The 17,696-nt window shown below is 45.6% G+C and overlaps 1 protein-coding gene across 1 annotated transcript in view; it reads left to right on the forward strand.

Annotated features, from left to right (window-relative positions):
- Lcp2 (lymphocyte cytosolic protein 2) overlaps window positions 1-17,696 on the forward strand; it is a 47,994-nt gene that overhangs the window by 9,001 nt on the left and 21,297 nt on the right. The window contains exons 4-7 of the mRNA XM_055604711.1: window positions 12,049-12,114; window positions 12,563-12,594; window positions 13,565-13,605; window positions 15,150-15,348. Of these exons, the coding sequence (XP_055460686.1) occupies window positions 12,049-12,114; window positions 12,563-12,594; window positions 13,565-13,605; window positions 15,150-15,348 (338 nt within the window). The remainder of the gene's footprint in view (window positions 1-12,048; window positions 12,115-12,562; window positions 12,595-13,564; window positions 13,606-15,149; window positions 15,349-17,696) is intronic.

Raw genomic sequence — 17,696 nt, forward strand, 5'->3', positions numbered from 1 at the left:
CGTTTTTGAAACATCTACTTTGGCCATTCTCTAGAGTCCCTTCTCTTTTTCTAAGGTCCTCAGAGTGCATAATGATAAAAGGCATTCCAAGAAACTAAGGAGCTGGAAGATTCTTTGAGTAGGTAGGAGCTCTGGAGAAGTTCAAATAAGGAAAATACACTTATCCTGGCTGTTGGGTCTCCTTTGTCCAGAAAAGTGAAGGAAATGAAAGGTTCATTTCCTAAGGGTTCACCCTTGAAGCTGCCAATCTTTGTTAGATCTCCCTAGGAATTTTTTATAAGCACATATGGCTGATTCATTTTAAGTTAAATCAAAGATCAAGTTCTGTCAGCCCACCAGACATATTTCAGTAGCTTTCGGTGTGTAGTGGCTACTGCAGTGGTCCCTCTTCATTTGTGGTTCCCATAGTTATCCTCACCCATGGTCAGCTGCATCTGAAAACAGTAGAATAAAATATGGAGAAAAAAAAAGAGGAGAGAGAGAACAAGAAAGATTATTCGCATAGCTTTTATTTTACAGTGTTGTAACAGTTGGTGTATTTTGATATCAGTTATTGTTGTTAATCTCCTGCCATGTCCACTTTATAAACTGGCCCTTATCATAGGTATGCCTGTAGAGGCAGAATCATCATATATATTTTAAAATATATAAAATATATAACTTCAGGCTTAGTATCACTTATATCTTCAGGTATAGCTAAGGAGGACTTCCTGTGGACAAAGAGTGGTGACTTTATATGGGGAGTACAGGCATAGGACACTTCCAAAGTGGCACTCTAAACACAAACCAGAGTTCTGTTAAAAGTCAGGCACACAGAAATCAGAATTGTTGGCCACAGACTCAGCCATCAGGCACTTTAGGCTTTGCTCATCCTGTGTTTTGAAACCAGCAAAGGTTTCATAGAATTTGTTTCTCCAAAAACAAATGGAAAGTGCAATTTGAGGTCCATATTCTACTGTGACAGCAGTCAGGTAAATCTGATGTCCATACTCCTGCTTAAGTGGGATTCATTCGTATCCACCTATTGTAGTTTACACACACACACACACACACACACACACACACAAAGAGTAGCAACTCCTATACTTACTCTCTGCCTTCTGTCTTTAGCCCAGGGCAAAGAGAGCAGGGAAAGCCTGAGTCTGATGGATTCTCAAGTTGAGGAGGCAGAGCTGAGACTCCAGGAGATTGGAGTCCATTAATCATATGCCTACATAGAAAAAGTTCTGGAGAAATTCCCAGGATCTCTCTCTGGTAGGGGGCTCGTCAGCCTATGCATAAGAGGAAACTTGTGTGTGACCTAAAAAAAAAATCCAATCGGAGAGGTAACAGGAATTAGAGGGTTGAAAATGGTGCCCGGTTCTGCCAGGCAGGTGCCAGGATGCCCAGATTCAGTCACTGAGGATAGTGCACAGGAAAGACTTGCTTCCAAAATGCAGAATGAGCAGTCGTGATCTGAAACCTAGTCTGGCTCAGCCCAGTGAAAATCTTAAAGACAAGGCAGAGGTGGTGCAAACTGCTTCCAAGCAACTTTACTACATCCTCAAACAAAAACCCGAATATTCAAAAGCATCCATGATCAAACAGAAACACAGCATGCAGCATCCCATCAGTAACAAGCAGGGAAAGAAAGAGGGAGATATGACTCTCGGTGGGAGAAATAAACATAACCGACCCAGGTGGCTGGAACTGTCAGAAAGGAGCACTGAAGCTGGGCTTCACATGTTCGAAGTTAAGCTGAGGCACAGGAAACAAGACCTTCACAGAACTTCTAGAGATGAAAGTATCTGAGAGGAGAGGTAAACGGCTGTCATTTCACCAGAAATGAGGTTTTACAGAATCACATGTCAGTGTCCTAGTTACTTCTATGTTGCTGTCATCAACATTATAACCAACAGCAACGTGGGGAGGAAATGATTTATTTGACTGGCAGATCATCCAGGAAGCCAAGGAAGGTACTCAAATCAGAAACCAGGAGGCAGGAGCTGAAGCAGAGACCTCTGAGGAACAAAGCATTGCTTACCAGCTTGTTCCCAGGCTCACATTCTGCTATCTTTTTTATAGAACCCAGACCCATCAGCCCAGAGGTACCATGGACCACAGTGGGCTGGAGCCTTCTCCACCCATTAGCAACCAAGAAAATGTCCCAAACTCTTGCCTACAGGCAATTACCTGGACATGGTTTCTCAGGAGAGGATCCCTCTTCCCTGGTATCTCTAGTTTGTGTCAAGTTGACAACAACTAACCAAATGAATCACTGAACATGAACATAGAACAGGAGAAACTGCCCAAAATCAAATGGAGGAGAAAGTATCACTGAGCTGAAGATCATCAGGAACCTTGGAGATGGTTCAGGGGTGCAGCGCTTGCCTAGCATTCATGAGGCTTTGCTCTCAGGTGCTGGAAGTGGGCAGAGCATCCGTGAACTATAGGGCCATTTCAACTAGCTGAGTGTGCAGGACTAAGGTTCTGAAAAGATGTACCTGCTGAGTGGAGGAGATACAGAAATAATATACACAAGGAAATAGCAGCCAAGAAGCTCCTAAGTTGGATAAAAAGCCTTAAGTCCGCAGATTCAAGAGGCATCACAAACTCTAAGTCCAAGACACAGACAGAGTACTCCTCTGTGACACATTATCATCAAATTTCCCCAAAACAACTGACTAGAGATAAACAGTAAAGAGAAAAATCACTCAAGTAGCCAGAGAAGAGAAAACACATCACACTCTGAGGAATGACTATGAAGACTGGGGGTTCTGTCAGAAACAATGTCACCGTCACCGAGAAGACGCCTTCATCGTTGAAAGGAGAAACAGTCTCAAGATGAGCAACATGTTCTTTCAGCAATGAAGGCAAAAACCTTAACCAGCTTGCCTTAATTTAGTCTTCATCATACTTACTGCTACTGTACAAATAACCAAAACAATATGGCTTAATAATTAATAGTCTGAGAGATTCATGAGAAACTTAGAGGCCTCCACACACAATTCTGCCATTGTAAGAAGGGTTGCTATGAGAACAGAGACTGCTGTTGTATCGCACACCCGGTGTGCTCACTGCGCTTGCTCATCATCTAGAGTTGTGCCTGGTGCAGGGGGCCTTCAGGAGATGTGTGTTGTCCAACAGCTGACAAGTGCAGGTAAAATAGGACGTTCCCAGACATATAAAATCTGAAAGAACTCATCACAAACAATGACCCACACTGCCACAACTGTTAGAGAGAACCTCCCAGGAGGAAGGAAAGGGCGCCTGCTGCTCATGGAAGGATGCAAAATGTCAGAAATGTGCCTATAAATATATATTTGACCCTTTGAGGACATCTGAGTCCTGTCTCTCAGTTCCTATGCAAATTACTTCTTCGTGAATACTTCATCCATTTGGCGAAATGCTGCTAGATGCCTCCAGTGCCTCCAGACTTGTCAGTGTGGGACTACAAAGATAAAGAACAGATCTTCACACATAGTATGCTTGCATTCTAATGGAAGGGCAGGTCCATTTGCAGTCAGACATGTTGGCATATGTAATCCACAGCACTTGGGAGGCAGAAGCAGAATGGTTAGGAGTTCAAGGCCAGCCTCAGCAACATAAAATGAGTTAGAAGTTAGCCTTGGCTATATGAAACGCTGTTGCCAAAAACAAAAAAACAAAACAAAACAAAACAACAAAAAAAAAAAAAAAGGAAGGGAGGAAGATAAGGACAAGTAATAGAAAGAGAGGAACAGTGGCACATTCTAGGAGAAGGAAGCATATTGTAAAAGCAGATGGGGATAGGATATTCATTTGGTACTACTACTGCGCCAGAGAGTCTGGGGCGTGTGCAGCAGGGCAGAGGAAAACCAAGAGGCGAAGACGGCTAGTTGACATGTGCAGTTCACGATTTATAAGGGCCAAGACACAGACAGAGTACTCCTCTGTGACGCATTACCATCAAATTTCCCTAAAACAACTGACTAGAGACAAACAGTAAAGAGAAAAATCACTCAAGTAGTCAGAGAAGAGAAAACACATCGCACTCTGAGGAATGACTATAAAGACTGGAGTTCTGTCAGAAACAATGTCACCATCACCGAGAAGATGCCTTAATCACTGAAAGGAGAAACAGTCCTTTGTTAGCCTCTGAGAGTAAGAGTTATTGAAGACGGTATGCCAGGAGAAAATCAAGGAAAACTCACACCTCAGATCAGCCCAGGGAAAGATGACTTTGAGGAGAATCAACTGGGGACACCCTCACACTCACAAGAGGTGGTGAGGACTGGCCATGCTGTCTCAGCCCTCCAAGCCTGTTCCTCATCTGTAAAATAGGGGTAATAATGGGACTGACCTCAAAGGGAACACTGGGGAAACTAAACAAAAAACAAACAAACAAACAAAGAAAAACCCACTGAATAGTGTAAGCTTGTCTTTTATGTAAAACCTTCATAAGTACAGTTTCCAAGTTTTACTATTTTTTTTTTTTTTTGTAGAAAGAGAGGGCTAAAGAATAGCAAAGGAACAAGTCTAGGGAATGAAAGGGATTGATTCTAAAGCTGAATTTGCCTCTTGCTTCTAAAGCCACTCAAATAGTCTGAGCCTCAGTTTCCCCATCTGTAAGAGGAGAAAGTAGTAGTTCTCAGGGAAGGAGGGATAGTAAAAGAACATATAAATTCCTTGGCTCTGTTCTTTACAATATAAATACTTAATAGTTAGTATTACACCATCTTCTAGATGATTGGTTTGTCTTGAACATCGTCCTAAAGGGTGATGGAAAAGAAATTGTTGTCAAGTACAAAAGCCTCTGGATATTTCTGTGACCTTCCCTACTACTTAAAATAGCAGAGTTAAATGGAGAACCATAACTAGACAACGTACAGAGAGTGGGAGACTTTGGCGCACTCGGTCCTAAGTGGGATGTCTACATTAAAGCCCTCCCCTCAGGGTCAGGGCACAGGGAGCTATTTGTAGAAGTGTGTGGAAAGACTCTAAGAGACAGAGGTGGCTCCAAGCCTTGGCTGACTCCAAGAAAACAGTGTTTTCCAGATACAACAGGACTGGTACACACAGGGACTCACAGAGATTGTGGCAGCGTGCACAGAGCGTGCACAAAATCAAGCCAGACAGGACCCCAGCATCTAGCGGAGGACGTAGGCACAGGTTGTCATCCCAACCATAAAGCTATCTGCAGTTGACCGCAAAGGAGAAAGTAGTTTTCTCTAATGGAGTCTCACTGCGTATATTATCTTCACTTCAGGGCAGGTCCCATGCCCAGGAGGCCGACACAAAATGAACTCAATAGTATTGTTTTTTAAGGAAAACATAAAACAAAGGCAAGTAGATTTTATTAAAAAGGTTGATTTCATAATGAAATTCTTTTTCTGCAAATTCAGTTACTCTCTCAGAACATGGTTAATATCCAGACACCCTGAATATTTTACCGATGAGGGGGTCTTAGAGAAAGCGATGAAAGTTCCCTTTCCAAAGCCTAGGCTAAGCCTCATGCTGAAGCTGAGCATGGTGAGAGGAGCATTGGCGTGAGCAGTGCAGGCAGCAGATAGGTATGCGTTGACATCCCTCATTGTGATCATTCACGGTATCCATCACATACATGATTAGATCCATCAGAGAAGCAGGGCAAAGCCATCTGTTCACATGTCTTTCCTGATAAAGCTGCAAGGTTCCTAAATGCAGGGAGGGCCTTCTATCTCATCTACACAGTGCTTATCTCTTTACCCGAAGAAGAGAAGGCAGTGAGGAAGGACCAGACTGGGAGCCCCAGAAGAGAAATGAACAGAACATCCTCTATCTACAAATACATAATCAGCCCCCAGCAAAACAGAAACAATCATTAATTCAAAACCTATCTCCAACACACGCCTTCCCCCTACCAGCAACTGGCTAATCCTGGTCCAGCTGCCCAGCCCCTCACCATCCTTCCCAATGAGGGCTACTTTGTCTTAGCAGCCACTCAGCTACATGTGGATACTAACTTGCAGTTGCCTCAAGTTTCACACGGGTAAAACAGAGCTAATTATGTCTATTTGCCACTCAAATGGTTGTGAGGTCCAACAACCACTCAATGGTTGTGTAGACACACACCCCATATAGAGATCTGGGCCCTGCATCTTCAGACAGACAAGTGACTCGTTTCTGGCTAAGGAAGAATTTGGGAGATCTGCCTCATAGTTCAAAAAGGTAGATATTTTAAGGCAGAGAGCACTTGGTTTCCTTAAAGAAGCATGAAATTCAAAACAGAGGTCATGATGGTGCAAAGGTGTTCTGGGAGGAGGGCTGAGGCCAGGCTTGCACCCTGACAGTGCCACTCCAGGCAGGTACAGATGTCTATCTACCCTGTCCTGGGCCTGGGGGCATGCTCTTCTGGAGGGACCTGCAGGCAAGATATCAGCCTTTCAAAGGAGCATGCCAACCAAAATGGGGGTAGGAAGCACTTTCACTGGCCAGGCTATGACAAGAACTAGCCTTCCCTTAACCTTCATTGGCTACTGGATGGCTACATATGTCTGCTATGATGCTCTCTCTCTCCCTCCCTCCCTCCTCCTCCCTCCTCTCTCATTTGTGCTCTCTCCCTCTTCCCTTTCCATTTCTTTCTTCTTGAGTGCTCCGCACATTTGTTTCAGCTCCACTGGCAGGAAACAGTTGGCAAACTAGAACGGGCTGTTGAGAAGTGTGCCGTGGGGCGGATCTAAGATAGATGAGGCCCTTTCGTCTCTTTCAGTCCACTCTCCAACCTTATTGCCTTTGTAATCACAAACTCCCTTCTCTCTTCCTTTTTATAAATAACAACCTCCACTGAAGTTGAGAGTGACAGGAGTTACTGTGCAAGATGTTCTGATCACTAGAACCACCTCGGGGCTGGGGGGAGTTACTCCCCACCCACTGTGGATCCTGTGGATCCTGGGGTATGCCTGAGAATCTATGTGACAGGTACATAGGTGATCAGATGAGTAGGAAGACAGGTAGTCAGATGGAACTTACTTATGACAAAGATTAAAACAAACAAACAAACAAAGAAACAGAAATCTGCAACATTTGCATAGAAAATGCTTTGTCGAGGACACGTAGAGGGTGCTGGCCTTGGGGAAGAACATTTATAGTCAGTTTGTGTTCCTTGTGAATCACTGGGAGAGGCAGAATATGATGATGGAGTCTGGCCCTGTCACATGGCAAGTTAAAGATGTTTCGAGGGTCGTTATGTGATGCCAGCCTTCTGCAGTGGCTTGACTTTCTTTGAGAGGTTCAGTACCTTCCCAGGGCCAGTAGCACCCTCAGATGAGGGAAAGCAGAAGGAACTTCTGTGTGGATGCCTGGCCCTCTCTTTCTCCTTCCCTGGCTGGGGAGAGAGGGCTGGGGGTTTGTGGGGACAGGGAGAGTGAGTCATCTCTGCCCTTCACTGTCATTTGATCCACTAGGGGGTAGGTGCGACTTTGTAGGTTTGTACAAAGCTAGTCGACACTTCACTGCCCTCTTGCTAGCAAAGCAGCTCAACAGCCTACCTACCCTTAGTGTGGGTCCCTGTGGCTTCTGGGTTCTCAGAAGCCCTCCTCAGCAGCAAGACTATGGGAGGCCAAGCTTTGCTGCCTTCGACTGACTGTGCCATCCTGCTCTTTCTCAGCTCTTTGCTGCTGTGTGTGGGGCCTGCGGTTTAGCATTTCCTTCCTTTCCAGTTACAGCCCCAGAAGCCCCAGCCTTGCTGTTAGAGATACTGGTGAGAGGCACCACGGCACAGAGTGGGAGACATTTTTAAGAGTCAAAGCTTGTGGGAGCCAGTGAAAGCCCAGCTAAGCTCAGGGGTGGGGGTGGGGGATACTGAGTTCTGGGTCCGCTCCGCCTTCCTTGGGCCCTCACTCAAATGGTACCTACTTGTTGAGTGCTGGTAGTTTTAAATTGTAACCCCACTGTCCTTCTGGCCAAGCTCCTCCCACCATCACACCAACATACACAGTACCTTCTTCTAACTTTGAATATTATTTCTTTAAGTATTCATTGTTAGCTAGGTGGCAGCATGGTCTTTTAATCTTACCCCTCAGGTGTGTGTGTGTGTGTGTATGTGTGTGAGTGTGTGAATGTGAGTGATGTGTGTAAAGACAAGAGACCAACTTCAGGTTTCATTCTTCAAGAGCAATCCACCTTGTTTTGTTGGAATAGGTCTTTCATTGAAATCTGGGGCCTCAGCTGGCTGTCCAGTGAACCACAGGGCTCTGCCTGTCTCTGCCTTCCCAGTGCTGGGATTACAAATGCACAGTACCTTGCCTAGTCTTTCTACAGTTTGTGCAGATCAGTCGAAGTTTTACCTCATGTCCCCATGCTTTGCACAGCAAGCACTTTATTGACTGAGCCACCTCCCCACTCCTTTGTTTGCTTCTGTCTATAAGCCGTCAAGTCCAAGAGCAGAGCTGCAGTGTTATTCTGTGGTGCACTTTAGAGTGCCCAGCGGACTTCTTGGTACTTAGAAGGCCCCTAATGCAGGTTTTTAAGTGAGCAGGTGACAAAACAAGAGTGGCTGCTGTAGCTTCTGTCACCTGTCCCATCAGAATGCAGGACGCACGCTCCTTTGACCGTCCTGTAGGAGACCTTCAGCATGCCTGCTTCAAACAACCACTGCCGGGTCACGTGTGACAATAGTCATGTCACAAACATCCTCATGCTGTGTTTAGAAGAAACTAGGAAGTGCCCCCCCAGCCCCATGCTTTAAAGTGCTTCTCACTCTAGAACAGTGGTTCTCAATCTTCCTAAAGCTGTGACCCTTTAACACAGTTCCTCGTGTTGTGGTGACCCCAACCATAAAATCATTTTCGCTGCTATTTTATAAACTGTAATTTTGCTACTGTTATAGATTGTAATGTAAATGCCTGTATTTTCCAATAGTCTTAGGCGACCCCTGTGAAAGGGTATTTTGAACTCCATAGAGGTCATGACCCATAGGTAGAGAACTGTTGCTCTAGACAGTGGTTAAATTCTGAAGTTCCAACAATGGCGTTGTTATGGAGGGCTTAACATTGCTTTATTTGTCTGTATTCTTGAGACTATTCACCTTCATCTGTCCTGTCACTCATGTGAAGGAGGAGGGTCCTGAGCAGTGACTTGGGACTGAGGAAGGAATGAAAATGTTAGGATTGTTAAGGACTGTCCTTGCTAATCTAGCAAGTTTGCACGAGAATAACTTGTTCCCATGAGCTGTCAATCAGCAGAAGGAACACAGGTTGAATGCCACTTTCACAGCTAGGAAGAGGCTCAAGAGTGTCCTTTCCCAGGAATGAAACAACACTGAGATCTGCACCAGGGTGTGGTACATTCAAGGGAAACTGAGAGATGATGGCTTTGTTGGGATGGGTGTGTGTTGTGGATACAGGCAGTCCTCATCACTTACCTACAGAACCTCTTGTTTTGTCTGAACCTCTGTCACCTCCTGCAAAAAATAATTGGGATGATCTCCGAAGCTCCTTCACTTACACAGTCTCCAAAGAACATGGAGCTGACTCACTAGGGAGGGCCATCCTTGAGTCTGGAGTCTGGAGTCCCCTGTTCTGAGGCTCTAAAGGTTGCTAGGGCTACTTGAGATATATAGCCCAGGAGCCAAGGCCCTCCCTGTGCTGGGTTTTGGTGACCTGCTAGTTCTGTGTGGATGTACCTGAGCACATGGTATAGTCAGCTATTTTGACTGAAGTTGGGCCTCGGGGGCTGGATTTAGTTTCTCCCTGTTCATGCTGTACCTTTATTGGGAGTGCTTTTTCATAAATATCCATGTGGGTGATTTAGTTACCGCTGTGATGAAATATCGGAGCAAGACAACTTAAAGGACTGATTATTTTGGCTCATGAAATGAGTACGCTCTTTGGCTCTGTGGCTTCTCGGCCTGTAGTGAGGCAGAGAATAAGTATGAAAGGGTGTAGAAAAGCTATGCATCGTGAGACACAAAACATAACAATCCCAGGTAGCCTGAAGAGTCCCCTTCTCCTTCAGGGACCTCCACTCAGGTGAAACCATCTTTGACTTCACTGCAGAAAAGAAATTCAGGATGAGCTTGTGTGAAGCAGAGTTCATTAAAAATAGAAAGAATATTTGGCATATATTTAAACACAGGGGTTACTAGAAGGAGATGCCCAGAGAGGGTGATGTGAGCTGCTTTAAGGACAGTAGCCCCTAAGTGTCTTAGGAGTCCCCATACATTCTGCTTGGCTGCTCTCAAGTTACAGCCCATGTGTTTACTAGAAACAGACACCCCCCTCACCCTTCTGCCTCTTTTTTAAAATTTATATATTTTTAATGAATTTATTTTTTATTAATTTTAGTTTATTCACTCTGTATCCCAACTGTAGCCTCCTCCCCCATCCCCTCCCATCCCACTCTACCTCCTTCTTTTCCATCCAGGCCCCTCCCCCAGTCCACTGATAGGGGACGACCTCCTCCTCTTACATCTGACCCTAGCCTATCAAGTTTCATCAGGAGTGGCTGCATTTTCTTCCTCTGGCCTGATAAGGCTGCCCCTCCTACCCCCACTCTCAGGGGGAGGTGATCAAAGAGCCAGCCACTGAGTTCATGTCAGAGACAGTCTCTGTTCCCCTTAGTAGGGAACTCACTTGGACACTAAGCTGCCATGGGCTACATATGTGCAGGGGTTCTAGGTTATCTCCATGAATGATCTTTGGTTGGAGTATCAGTCTCAAAAAAAAACAAAACAAAAAAAAAAAAAAAAAAACTGTGCTGAGATTTTTTTTTTTAATTTTTGGCTCTCCTTGTGGAGCTCCTGTCCCCTCCAGGTCTTTCTGTCTCCCCCTTCTTTCATAAGATTCCCTGTACTCTGCCCAAAGTTTGGCTCTGAGTCTTAGCCTCTGCTTTGCTACCCTACAGGGTAGAGTGTTTCAGAGTCCCTCTGTGGTAGGTTCCTGTTCTGTTCCCTGTTTTCTCTCTCTTCCAATGTCCATCCTGTTTGCCTTTCTGAATGAGGATTGAGCATCTTACCCAGGATCCTCCTGTCTCTTTTTGATTAGGGAAATTACAGGATGGCTCCATATGTTTACAATATTATAAAAATAAACCATGAGACACAAGACTATGCAAGGAGGTGAAGACATGTCTTTCACCGCCAGTGTGCTTTCTAGTGAGATTCCTAGAAAACTGTAGGTTTTTGCTAGTGGAGAAAGGTCATGTATACATTGGTATTAAGCATGATTTGTTGCTATTTTAACATCCTTATTAAAGCATCTCTCTATTAAATGTCTCTGAATGCCTTTGCAGCAAATGTTGTCAGTTGTATTTGCATTCTTGGCTTTAAGCTGGTGGGAGTCTTTGAGCAAATCCTGGATGAGGGGCTCTTCTTCCACAGCTCTATCATTTAGTTTGTTTTTCTGTCTTTCCTCAAATGAGTTTAACTGTTGCTTTATGTAAAGCACTCAGTGATCTGATCATCTCTGGAAATACTCTCACAAACACAGAGGAATTGTGATGTCCTAATTTCTTAGGTATCTCTCAATCCAATTAAGTTGATAAGCAAGATTGGCCATCATACCATGTCACTAAGTAGATACAATGAGGGACAGTGTTGGGGGCGGGGATAACAGGATGAATAACAGCCTATTGGAGGTTGTGTTAAGAAATCCACATGGGCAGCTGAGCCGCTTTGATCACGCATGTAAGCCAGGCACGCGCACAAGAATGATCAACCAAGGCTCGGGGGACCACGCCCTATGTATGACAGAATAGTGAAACAACACTAGTGGGCAGATCATACATCCCCAGACCTCCAGAGCAGGGAGGAGCCAGGTGTAAGCTGACCAGTTTTTAAGGCAAACTTGGAGCCAGACTATGAAGGTTCAGGTCAGAGGTGACAGAGAGCTTCATGGGAGCAAGAGAAGTGATTGGCACTGGGTCAGGTCCTGAAGAAGGAGGTGACAGGTTCTAGCTAGGTGAAGACAAGGTGTGAGGCTGACTTAGGGAGGATGGGCACAAAAGAAGATTGTCCAAGTTGGGCCTGCATGCTTGGAGGCCATGTGGATCAGGAAGGGGAAGACCAGGAGGAGACTCTTTTCTCTTTTCATATGTGTCTTTATCTTGTAGGATTCTCAGCAAGTTAAGTCAAGACATCAACAAGAACGAAGAGAGAAGAAGCATTTTTACACGAAAGTGAGTGGGCAGCTCTGGCCTACGTGCCACTACAAGGGGACTAAAGAATTAAAATCCCGAACTGAGCCTTGAAAGGAATCTGCAACACTGGTGTTGCCCTGACTGTTTTCCCTGTGTTGGTCTCCTCTGTCTCAGGGGTCATGAAGAGAGTGTCCAAGGAAGGCAGGGATTTCCCTTTCCCTGGCAAACATTTTTGCCCCAGGATCCAGGACATCAAGGGAACACTCCCTAGATCTTTAAACAGTCACAAGTTTCCTTCTGTGACACCAGTGAGGCTTTAGTGGTCTCCAGAAGCTGGGGGACAGCCAAACTCTGGTTGCTAAGCAATAAGGGTACATAAGTTTTGGGTAGTGAGACATAATCCTCATTGGTGTAGAGGGCTAATCTGGGGGTAGGAGAAGCCCTTAGATTGACAGGCTACTGAGATGCTGTTTGTTTGCCCTTACAGACCCCAGGTTCAGCGGTTTCCTGAGGAGACAGGTAACAGTACTGGGGCTGAGTGGCAATTGCTTTAGGAGGTGATGTGTGCTTCAGTGCTGGCCTCTTTGAGTGCCGAGCATGGGACCCGACTCATTAGCTCATCAGCCAGGTCTTCGTCACGGAAGGGTATTCATTCTCACTGAGAGGAGGAGGGATGCCACTCTAGAGGTATGCTGCAGAACTCTACTTGCTCTGTGGGGCAGCCTAGACTCAGCTTTGAACACCTGAGCTGAGCCAGTGTCTGAGTCTTTCAGGCAGTTTTCCACTGTTCAATTGCACAAAAGATCTAGATTTGGGTTCGAGGACCCAGCCCAGTCCTATTGAATAAGGGACCCCATGAATAAAGCCCCTGTTCTTGCTCTATGAAAACAATCCTGGGTGACTTTTATATGCACACAAGAAAGATTAGGTACCACTGCTGCTCTCTGGCAGAATGATCTCTTTAGATAGAAATGCTATGGACAATCATAAGCTGTTATCTTAGTATGTTTTCTGTGGCTATAACACTGTTCCTAAAGCTAGTTTATTTATAATGGAAAGAAGTTTATCAAGTTCAGAGTTCTAGAGGTATAAGAGCATGGTGCTGCCATCCATTCAACTTCTGGCTAAGACTTCATTACAAATAGCATCATGTGTGAAAATATGAGAATAGTAAGGGGCCAAAATACCAGGAGTAGGCTTGTGACTTTACTCCAGTCTGGAGAAACTCAAGTTAGTCTCTTAGAGAAAGGTGTTAATTCATCCACCCTTTCAACCTAATTATCTCTTAATGGTCCTAACACTTCTCATTAGCACAACATTAAGATTAACATGCACTTTGATGGGGGATAAATTGTACTCATCGCAGCAGTTGCTGGCCCCCCCACATGTAGAAGGAAGGCTAAAGGCCTATGATGGACACTGGGCTGGGGAAGAGCTGTGCAGACTGACTCCCTGTTGGGTGCTGATGGTGGTGTCATCTCTTTCACAGAAAGCCACGATGAAGAAGACAATGGTGGCTGGTCATCCTTTGTGAGTATAGCTCAAGCTAAGTCACTCTTTTTTTGTTGTTTTGATTAGTTTTGTTTTTTTTTTTTTTTGTTTTCTTTTGTTTTGTTTTGTTTTTCAAGACAGGGTTTCTCTGTGTAGCCTTGACTGTCCTGGGCTCACTGTATAGACCAGGCTGGCCTCAAACTCACAAAGATCCACCTGCCTCTGTCTCCCGAGTGCTGGGATTACAGGTGTGTGCCACCATGCCTGGTCTCTAAGAGATGGCTCAGGGGTTAAGAGCACTGGCTGTTTTTCCAGAGGACCTGGGTTTAATTCCCAGCACCCACATGGCAGCTCATAACTGTCTGCAATTCCAGTTCCAGGGGATCTGACACAGACTTACATGCAGGCAGGATACCAATGTACACATACAATAAGTAAATAAATTATTTTTTTTTAAATGGGGCTGGAGAGATGGCTCAGTGGTTAAGAGCACATGCTGAGTCACTCTTGTAGCAACAGCCAGAATGGCCTTACATCGACCTTAATGCTGAAAAGGGAGCACACTCCCTCCACTAACAAGACATTGAAACATCCCATTTCAGGGTCCAGAAAGGGCCAGGCAGTAACTATTTCCAGCTTTGGAAGCCCAAATGTTTCTCTCTCTACTACTCAGCTCTGCCCCTGTGGCATAGAAGCAGCCATGGGCAGTGAGCGAATGAGTGGGCTCAGCTGTGGCGGTAGAGCCACCCTGATGAATACAGAGGTGGGCTGTGACTCACCGGCCACACCATTTATCACTGCCACCATACCAAATAGCAGCCCTTCCCTTTCCACTATCTTTCCTAGAAATCTATGCTATTGTAACCTTTCTCATGGACTTGGTAACACAGAGGGAAAAGTGTTACGGAAGGAAGTGTTAGCACTGGAAAGGCTCCCACGCCTATTTTATATTGAAAGGGTCACAGTGCCGACACCTTTCAAAGTCCGATGACCACACATGGTCGTCACATACAAAGCCATGTGGGGGTAAGAATTCTGTGCTGGAAGAGAAAGCTGGGGAGCCGTTTGCCTGGTAGAGGCAGAAGTGGGACCCAGGCTGCCCAACTCTTTACCTAAGTCGTCTTTCTGGTAAGCGGCCGCCTCTGGGTCTTTTAAAATCCATACAAGGACTGTCCCTTGTTCTATTGGGATTCTAGTAAATGAAAGCATTTCATTTGAAAGAAAATGGCTTTTGGAAAAGTCTGGTTTGTAAGGGAAAACAAAGGAATGCAACAGATTATTTTTGTACAAAAGGAACAAGAGAGCCAATTTCCCCAGATGTGTTTGTGCGTCAGCAGCTGGATTCCTGCCAAGGCTTGCCCTGAGTCCTGCGTGCTCAGCCAGGGACTGACTAGTCTTCAATCCTGTCCCAAAAGCATGAGTTTTCCAGTCTCTGGAGGCCATCATACTTTGTGGTTCCCTTCTGTGACAGATCTGTCGGGAGGACACTGGGGTCTTGGACAGACTTCTCATAGAATCCATACTGTAAAATGTCATCCTGTGACACCTTTACAAGCTGTGCTGTCCCTCCACTGTATTGGCAGGAAGATGACTACGAAAGTCCCAATGATGATGATCCGGATGGGGAGGACGATGGTGACTATGAGTCCCCCAATGAGGAGGAGGAGGCGCTGGTGGACGATGCTGCAGACTATGAGCCTCCGCCCTCCAACGATGAGGAGGCTCTGCAGAGCTCCATCCTACCCGCCAAGCCTTTCCCGAACACCAACTCCATGTACATTGGTAAGAGCCTCTTTTGCAGCCTGCTGGCCCTGGCAGCCCTGGGACAAGCTGCCCACTGAGCTGCTCTGGGTGCTGATTGCTGCTCTTCTGAAAATCTGTGTAGCATGAGGCCAAAGAATCTGTTTATCTGGGCATTTCCTCATGAGTGAAGTGGGCTAATGATAGACCAGAGGACAGAGGCTTGCTGGGAAGAGGGCAGTCATGTGGCACTGCCATCTACAGATGGTCACAATAAATGTGAAGATACTCAGAGGAGTTGCTTCTGCCTTTACAGTGAGACAGACTTTAGGATGTCCTTCAACTACCTGTTTCTCTATACCCATATATACTTATATACTTCTTTCTTTTCCTTCCTTTCTCACTTTCTTTCTCCCTTCCTTCCTTCCTTCCTTCCTTCCTTCCTTCCTTCCTTCCTTCCTTCTTTTCTCTCTCTCTTTCTCAAAGTCATAAATGTTACTCATCTCTTTTTGTGAGCCAGAGACCCATGTGCTGAAGCCATCAGGAAGGAAGATGTCCCTTTGTCTTTTGAGAATTACTCTCCAGTAGAGGCAGTGACAGAGAATGAACACAGGCACACTTGGCTTCCTCTGCATGGAGGGAGCAATGGATCTCACCCTGGGAGCTGTGCTGTACTCTGCTCCAGACTCCACCCCACCACCTTACTTTGTGTAGTGAGGGACAGAACACTAAAGCTAACAGGCAGGGAGCTGCAAGTATCATCAAGGCTGTTCCAGACTTAGGGAAATGGAGCAGAAAAGGGAAACCAGGTTGGAGAGTGTCTCTAGGTGCATGTCACAAAGACACAGAGTGAGCAAGACAGAGCTCTTCCTCGCTCACTCTTGGTCTGGTGGATGGGGCCACACTAAACAGATACACTCTGTCATTACATTAAGTCAGTGTGATCAATGGGTTTGCTCTTTCAGGATGTGACACTTGAGCAGTAATCTTTGGCTGGTGTTAACTAGTGTATTAAGACTGAGTAAGAGTCCGTTGTACATGAGGCTGAGTGGGGTAAGGGAGGAACATTTGAAGCAGTTGAAATGGCAGCACAAAGGCCCTGAGATCCCAAGGAATGTGGCCTGTCAGAGGAGGTAGACGGCAGCCTGTGGTGTGGAGACCAGGCTTGCCCTTACTCCTTGCCTGAGACCCTTCATGAGGGCTGACAAAAAGGAGGTGAATCAAGAGAGCACGCAATGGTTTTTCTAGTCCAAAGTTCCAGCCTCCTTCTACAATCCTCTCAAAACTAACGTAGCCTCTTAGTTAGGGTTTCTGTGGCTAAAATAAAGCACCAGGGCTAAAAGTTAAGATGCTAGGAAGCCCTTGCCTGCTTGCTGCTCATGCCTCAAAGTTCCATGCTGGCCTCTCCCAGTCAAAAGGGTAAGAACTCCCAAACTTGTCAAGCTGGTCTTGGGCAGTTCTGTGGCGATCAGAATAACGTGAGTGTCCGAGTAAGGCAAGACCATGTGCTGTCTAATTTGGTAACGGAGTTGGGGGACAGCTCCTCCCTTTAGGAGAGGAGACAGGCAAAAGGAGGAAGTAGGAGGGTATAGCAGCCCAGGGGGAAGGAAGTAACAGAACAAGGGGCCCACGGGAGTGGCAGCTAACTTAATCCTGATAAGCAGCTCTGTGCACAGTGTGAGCATGTCTGTGCAGGCATGCACACATGTGTAAGCGTACATGCATAAGTGTCAGCATACACTCATGTTTCTGGGCATGTAAGTGTGCATGTGAACATACACACGTGTGCTCTGTATGTACATATTTGCATATATACACACACAGGATCATGTATGCATATGTATTTATATATACACATATATACTTGTACATCCACATATGTAGACTCACTGGGGTAATTCTGTAGAGGCTTCCTTTGACTAGCAGTGTCTCAGATATTACCTGTTTGTGCGAGGTACGATGGGAGTTATTCCCCCGTATATGAAGAGTCAAGCCAACTCTACAGGAAGAGGAACAGACAGGGGCCAAGGACTCCCATCCTTCTGTTGGACCCAGGCTGGGTCTGGCTATAGCTGGGACTCATGCTGGTGCAGGTCTGGAGGACAAGGATCAGGTGTTCCTGGCACCTTAAGCTGCATGGCCAGGCACAACATGTTCCAGGAGAGTCCCGCACTTATACAACATTCACTTCAGTTTTTCATTGCTTCATTCTTTTCTTTTCTTTCTTTTTTCTTTCCTTTGCTTCCTTCCTTTCTTTTCTTCTTTCTTTCTTCCCCTTCTTTCTTTCTTTCTTTCTTTCTTTCTTTCTTTCTTTCTTTCTTTCTTTCTTTCTTTCTTTCTTTCTTTTTCCTTCCTTCCTTCCTTCCTTCCTTCCTTCCTTCCTTCCTTCC

The sequence above is a fragment of the Psammomys obesus genome, unplaced genomic scaffold, assembly GCF_907164565.1.
Source record: "Psammomys obesus unplaced genomic scaffold, mPsaObe1.curated_primary_1811, whole genome shotgun sequence".
Lineage (NCBI taxonomy): Eukaryota > Metazoa > Chordata > Mammalia > Rodentia > Muridae > Psammomys > Psammomys obesus.